Raw genomic sequence first — 6,860 nt, 5'->3', positions numbered from 1 at the left:
CCGGCGGCGGCGGCGGCGCCCGCGCTGTAGGGACTTGTAGTCCGCGCGCCTCCCGGCACCTCCTCCGAGTAGGCCGCTCCGCGCGGCCCCGCCCGCCGCAAGCCGACTTCCTGCCGCTGGCAAGACTACACCTCCCGGCGTCCTCTCCGTTGTGCGGCCGAAAGTGAAAACAAATTCTGGGCTGCGAGGGTGCTGCCCTCCGCCGGGCGCCCCCACCGCTCCCCGCCCCTCCGGCGCCCTCCCGCGAGGTGGGGAAACGAGAGGCCGCGTCTTTTCTCTTTCGGCTTCTCCGGCTCCCAGGGCGGGGAGCGCGCCAAGGACGCAGGCCCCGCTTCCCCTGAGCCGGCCCCGCGCACGCGGGAGGCGGGGGTTTCCTCGCCTCACCCCGGCCGGGACGAGGAAACTTGTGGGCGCGGCGCCCCCCGGCCGTGTTCCTGCGCGGGGCAGCGAGGCCGCCGGGCAGCGACTCCTCACGCTCGGGGTTGGGGTTCTCTGGTTTGCCTCCCGTTGCCGCCGGGCGCGTGGTCTCCCGGGAGGCGGCCGCGTGCGCACAGCCATGCATTAGGCAGGGCTCCCCTATGCGCGCGGGGAGCGCCGCCCGCCGCCTCGGGCCGCCGCCGCCTGCCGCCGCCCGCCGAGCCCGAGCCCGAGCCCGAGCCCGAGCCCGAGCCGCCGCCCGTCGTAGGCCGGGGCGTCGAGGAGCCGGCGGCGCGGCCATGTGGGGCTAGCCCGCGCCGCGCCTGGCCTGCGGTAGGACCCGCAACATGGAGGCGGCCGTCGGCACTCCCGACGGCGTGGACCGGGGCGGCGCGGGGCCCCGCGAGGACGCGACGCCCATGGACGCCTATCTGCGGAAACTGGGCTTGTATCGGAAACTGGTCGCCAAGGACGGGTCGTGCCTGTTCCGGGCCGTGGCGGAGCAGGTAAGGGGCGGGGGGGGGGGGGGCGGCGGGCTGCGGGCTGCGGTGCGGGCCGCCCACGTCTGGGGCAGCGCGTGGCCCGGCTGTCGTCACCGCGGCCCATTGTAACGCAGGAGCGGGACGCTGCCCTGGGTCTGGGAGCTGCAAATCGAAACTTGAAAACCCGTAAATTAACTGGGTGTCGTCCCCTCCGGGTGAAGAGGTAATGAGGACAACCTGTGAGGCCTGTTGAGCGCGTGTACGGTTGGTGATTGCCCGGCACTTGGCGAAATATTCTTCCACTCTGTTCCGCATTCACCTTCTCTCGGTTTTATAAGCGCAGCGTTCACGCCAGTAAACCAGATGTTTACTAGAGGAGGTGGTGCACCAGGCGTTACTCGCAGAGCCTTGTTTTTTTTCAGCTACTGGACTTTGGAATGTGGGGGAGGCTAGCCCGTCCATGTCCACTTGAATCGAGCGGAGAAATATGCAGTTTGGGAAAGGCAGTTTCTTAAAAAAATATAGAATATTTTGAAAGAATTGTCTTTGAGTAGATGCTACTCTTTGTTACGCTCTGCAAGGTTTACTAAAAGTACTTTACTTCTTAAGAGTCTGTTTTGGTGTTGGGGATTCTCTAGGCTTTTGACCGAATTTTTACTTGCTAATGGTCAACACGACTTTCTAACAGGAAGATTTTTTTTTCTTTCATTAGAGATTCTTTTTTTTTTTCCGTGTTATATAACACTGTGTAGTTGGTATGCAATACCAAAACCCATCCTATATTGAAAAATAGCTGCTGAAATAGTTGGATAAAAGTTTCACGTTACTGCCCTGGTGTATATTTCATACCTTTCACGGTTTGCTTTCCTTCAGCTTAAGATCTGTTCCTCTCTTCTCTTCCCCTCCCGTGGAGTTGTTACGATTCTGTTTTTCTCCCCTATTTTGAATGCTAACTACTTTTTCAAAATTTGTTTGTGAGTAAATGTTTTACTTAACATCTTCAGACTCCTCCGTTTTTGTTTTTGTTTTTGTTTTTCTCAAGAGCAGCCATTTATTTTCCAGAGGCCCTTGTTTTCACGTCGGTATCAAAATCTTTTTTTCAAATAAAATTGACTTAACTACTTAAGCTTTGCATTATATCGCAGGCATTGTCATACAGTTCTTTGTAAAACTCCTCAAATCCAGCTGTTTTTCAGTTCATTAGATTGCCCTCATTTTTAGAGATTTAGGATGCTCCAGTGCTGTGGGGTATGTTCACACACTCCCACCCCACCCTTTACTATTAGTGGATAAACAGTCTGTCCATTTGTGAATTTTTCGGATCTCCATCTGTCCTGCTGCTTCTGCCTCAGCCTCCCTGGACTCCTCAGCACCTCCGGAAGCAGAAGGAAGGAGTGGAAGTGAATTCAGGCCTTATTTTACACACAGTGTTAGCTCTAGCAAGAATTTGGTAAGGAAGGAGGTGGAAACGAATGGAAATAAGGGAAGTATGGTGCTCATTTGGTATTGGATTATCCAGATCCTGATTCCTACTGAAGTAGAAAAGTGTGTCTGATATCAGTATCCTGTGCCATAACTGGCAAACTGGATTATACAGAAACCTCTTATTGAAGGAGGATTTCTGTTTTTAAGTAGAAAGGGGCAAAAACTAGTATCATTAAGGACTCTTTCCTCACGTCAGATAACACATTTTATTGTCTCTAGGATTTAAATCAGGCATAAGAAAACATCCCCTTCTAATTATGTGACTATGATTTTTAGTATATTAAGCTTAGAAAGCTTAATACCATGAGTTTTGAGGGAAACTTGTTTCTTCAGTAGACGTGGACTAAGGGTGTAGCCTTCATGGGGTGGGGAGGGAAGTAACACCAACCTCAGGCTTAAAGGGTGTGCTCTGTAAAAATATGTACAGAGGATTTACTTTTTTGGCGACAGCTTTTCCAGTAATACCTAAATAATTTTTTTGTTTTTAAGAAGGAGCCAGAATCTAAATGGCAGTCTTTGGGAGATAAGGTGGGGTAGAGACTTAAATTAGGGGTAGTCTTTTCCTCCAACTTACCTGATTAAATAGGCCCTTCCCTTTTTACACTTCTGGACTTGGGCCTGCAGAAGGCCTGACCTGAATCAGCTCTGTGACCATGGAGCTAAAAATAGGACGCTTTTAGAGGATTTGCTAAAGCAGTGTGTCACTTGGTCTTTCCCGGTGTTTATCACTATCTTGTCCCAAGTTAAGATCTGAAAGTCTACCATTTTCTAGGTTATTTTCACATCTATAATAATTTGCAGAGATATTTGTCTTACCGTTTGCCTTCTTAGTGTCCTTGAACTTGCACAAAGTTACACTTTTTAACAGTTGTCATTTAACTGTCCCTTGCAGTGCTTGGCTTTGTAAAGCTTCAGCACCCTTCAATTTATGGAAGTTGCTGAGAATTTTGCTTCTGAGAGACAGGCTCAGATTTTGTTTGCTAATAAGATCTTTTAAAAGAGGAGAAAAAAAAAGATACGATTGTCATTGTTTTTGATGGAAAATAAGCTTTATTCAGTTATGGCTGCCACCTGTTGCTAGGTAAATGGCTTAAAGACTATCTTCAGTTTGTCTGCCAATGGCAGGAAAGACCTATCAGACGATACTGATTTACTCAAAGTAATAATACCTTGATTCATAGTAGTGTCTAAAATTGCTCCTGTGGAAGAAATGTTGCTAAATGTCATTTGTTGAATTGGCAAAAATACTGTGGTGGTTATTTTTATATATGGGCATTTCTTCCAGGGCTGAAAGCTTAGGATATATAAGTACACTTTTAAATATTTTCCAAGATAGCAATGTAGGTACACACTCGATTAAGCTGTAAACCAGAACACTGAAAACAAACTCATTGCTACTCTTAGTTAGTACATCTTTAGGGTATCTTAATGTAATGACATAATTTGCTGACCAGACAGTTGTGCCTCTGGTTCTGTGAGTATAAAGATTTTATTTATGTTAGAGAAAGTTGGGGAAGGAGGGGGAAGGGCGGGGAGAGTACAAGCCTGGGAAGGGGCAGAGGGGAGGGAAAGGGCGGAAAATCTCAAGCAGGCTCTAGTGTGGACCTCTGTTTTATGACCCTGAGATCAAAGATCATGACCTGTGCTGAAACCAAGAGTTGGATGCTTAACTGAGAGCCACCCAGGCATCTCTCTAGTACTCTTAAGTATAAATGAACCTTGGCTGTTACCCATAGAGACCTGTAAAATGTGCAGCAGGAGCCTCCCTTTTCCTGAATTCTCTGCTCACCTTCCACATGAGGAGGAATCACTTATTTGGACCTGTAACTTTTTTTTTTTTTTTATAAGATTTTATTTATTCATCAGAGACAGAGAGGTAGAGACTTAGCAGAGGGAGAAGCAGGCTCCCTGTGAAGAGCCCAATATGGGACTCGATCCCAGGACCCTGGGATCATGCCCTGAGCCAAAGGCAGATGCTCAACTCCTGAGCCACAGGCGTCCCAGGACCTGTAATTCTCTTTTTTTAAAATTTATTGTATTTTATTTTATTTTTATTTTTTTAAATTTTATTTATTTATTCATGAGAGACACAGGCAGAAAGAGAAGCTGACTCCATGCAAGGAGTCTGACATGGGACTCGATCCCGGGTCTCCAGGATCACACCCTGGGCTGAAGGCGGTGCTAAACTGTTGAACCACCTGGGCTGCCCAGACTTGTAGCTCTTTATATTGACATAATTTCTCAAGAGCCTTATTAGGAGTTTGACGTGGTTATTTTAAATGTTTCAGGGTTTGTTCTCCCCACCCCTGATCCTTTAGGGATACCAAGAGCACCTTCATTTGAGATACTCACTAATAGAAAATAATTTCAATCTTTTAAGCATGATAAAATGTTGGAGGCTAGCCAAAAAGGGTTCTGAAGCATTTGATAATACTAGGTTGTTTCAAACCAAAGCTTCAGCATTTTATTAAGAGACAAAATGCTAAGAAGTTATCCTTATGTTGAAGTAGTTTAACAAGAATACAAAGGCTACAAAAGGAGAGAATTGGATCATCTTTGTAGTGTGGCTTATTTCAGTTGGTGCTTTAAGCTTTTAGGCCAGGGCTCTTGGCTGGCTGTTGGTAGAGTACATGGCTGTTGGTCTCAGGGTTGTGAGTTCAAGCCCCCTCTTGGGCATGGAGCCTACTTAAAAATAAAAGATTTTTGGGCCTAAGAGCAAATTTCAAGGCTATTGGGCTGACAGCACATAGCAACATGTTTGCATCGTATGTGCTGCTCACTTGGCTGTTTTGAGTTGCGTAAGCCTGACACCTAAGGATTTGAGAATGAGTACTTTAATTTTTCTGAAACCCCTAGTGGACTTAAATTTCTACAATAGGCAAGTAATTCCAAATTATTGGGAAAAAAATCTAATTCTTCCAGGCTTGCCTTTTTTTTTTTTTTTTTAAAGATTTTATTTATTCATGAGAGACACAGAGAGATGCAGCGACATAGGCAGAGGGAGAAGCAGGCCCCATGCAGGGAGCCAGATGATTATTCTTACAGACTTAATGTCCTAAAGAGGATTCCTGTTGAAGTTGCCTACTCTCTTTTCCAACAAGCATAGGATGAAGCTAAGCACTATGTAGCAGGGATTCTGTTAGTCTGCTTTGTGAAGAGGAAAGCTATAAGAGGGTTGGTCAGGAGAGGAAAAGCACGTTAAGTTTACAAAGATTTCCTCACAGGAGTGACCTAAAGGAGAAATGGTAATAAGCTTTTCATAAAATGACTTAAGGAGTAACCCTGATTGTGTGTTATGTCCTCTGGGTAGAGGAAGAGGTGAGAATGAATAAAGATTTAGAAATTACTGAACAGTGGGAGATCCCTGGGTGGCTCAGCGGATTAGCACCTGCCTGCGGCCCAGGGTGTGATCTGGAGTCCTGGGATCGAGTCCCATATCAGGCTCCTTGCATGGAGCCTGCTTCTTCATTTGCCTCTCTCTCTCTCTCTCTCTCTGTATCTCTCATGAATAAATAAATAAAATCTTTAAAAAAAAAAAAAAAAGAAATTACTGAACAGCAAATGGGGAGAGACCCATATCTGTTATGAGGTTATGTAGGGTGTGAAAGTGCTAGCTTGTAACTTAAATCCTCTCTTAACAAAATGTGTAATAGCTGTGTTGCTTTTCCTTTTCAGGTGTTGCACTCTCAGTCTCGCCATGTGGAAGTCAGAATGGCTTGTATTCACTATCTTCGAGAGAACAGAGAGAAATTTGAAGCGGTAATTTATAATTTTAAACATGGAATGGTGTCTTGAGTTTACATTTCAACCTTTGGAAGTGGTCTAGTAGGAGTTTCACAGGCTAGATCTTAATCAGGTTATGAAAAAAAGAACTTAAAAATAACTGCCTTATTGAATTTAAATCCAGTTATATTCAATTGTATTTTTAGGCTGTATTGTGATTTTCATTTCTTTAGACATTGAGAAAGCTCTGATAGTTAAGAGACTGAGCTGTGGAAGATGGAAGGATGACTTGGAGAGGAGAGAATCTTGCATGTTAAGAGTGAGCTTTGTCATGGTCAGGGGATTGGGGGGTCATGGTTAATAGTTTTCTGTGAGTGGTAGATAACCCCCTATGGATTTAAAAAATTTCAGACTTGGAGTATAAGAAATATACTGAGCATAGTTAATACTGAGCCTTTATCAGAAGGCATTTATAGGTTTTTAATTTTCAGGGTTCGTCAATGTGAATCACATCAGAACACTGTAATTATGTAAATAATGATTGATAGTACTAGAATGTTGTTTAACAACTTACTGTAATTTCTTAGTAGTATGTAGTAGGCTGTGAAATAATATGCCACAGTGGCCTGTTTTCGTTTTACATTGAAAACCTTAATAGGATTTACCAGTTACTGGTTTTATGACCTACAATTACATCATCTGACTTTCAGGGATATTTTTCCCCTTTGACTGCCAAAAAAACATTGACACCTT

General features: G+C 45.2%; 1 protein-coding gene across 7 annotated transcripts in view; it reads left to right on the top strand.

Moving 5' to 3' along the window:
* Window positions 1-749: 749 nt before the first annotated feature.
* OTUD4 (OTU deubiquitinase 4) overlaps window positions 750-6,860 on the top strand; it is a 45,160-nt gene continuing 39,049 nt past the window's right edge. For 3 of the 7 annotated variants that reach the window (XM_038558904.1, XM_038558903.1, XM_038558902.1), the window contains exons 1-2: window positions 750-923; window positions 6,060-6,143. In XM_038558904.1, the coding sequence (XP_038414832.1) occupies window positions 765-923; window positions 6,060-6,143 (243 nt within the window). In that variant the 5' untranslated portion in view covers window positions 750-764. Of the gene's footprint in view, window positions 924-987; window positions 1,164-6,059; window positions 6,144-6,860 lie in introns of those variants that run through there. The other 4 variants (XM_038558908.1, XM_038558905.1, XM_038558907.1 and 1 more) reach the window with 3 other exon arrangements.

The sequence above is a fragment of the Canis lupus genome, chromosome 15 (assembly GCF_011100685.1).
Source record: "Canis lupus familiaris isolate Mischka breed German Shepherd chromosome 15, alternate assembly UU_Cfam_GSD_1.0, whole genome shotgun sequence".
NCBI lineage: Eukaryota > Metazoa > Chordata > Mammalia > Carnivora > Canidae > Canis > Canis lupus.
This window is presented reverse-complemented; position numbering and strand designations above follow the sequence as displayed.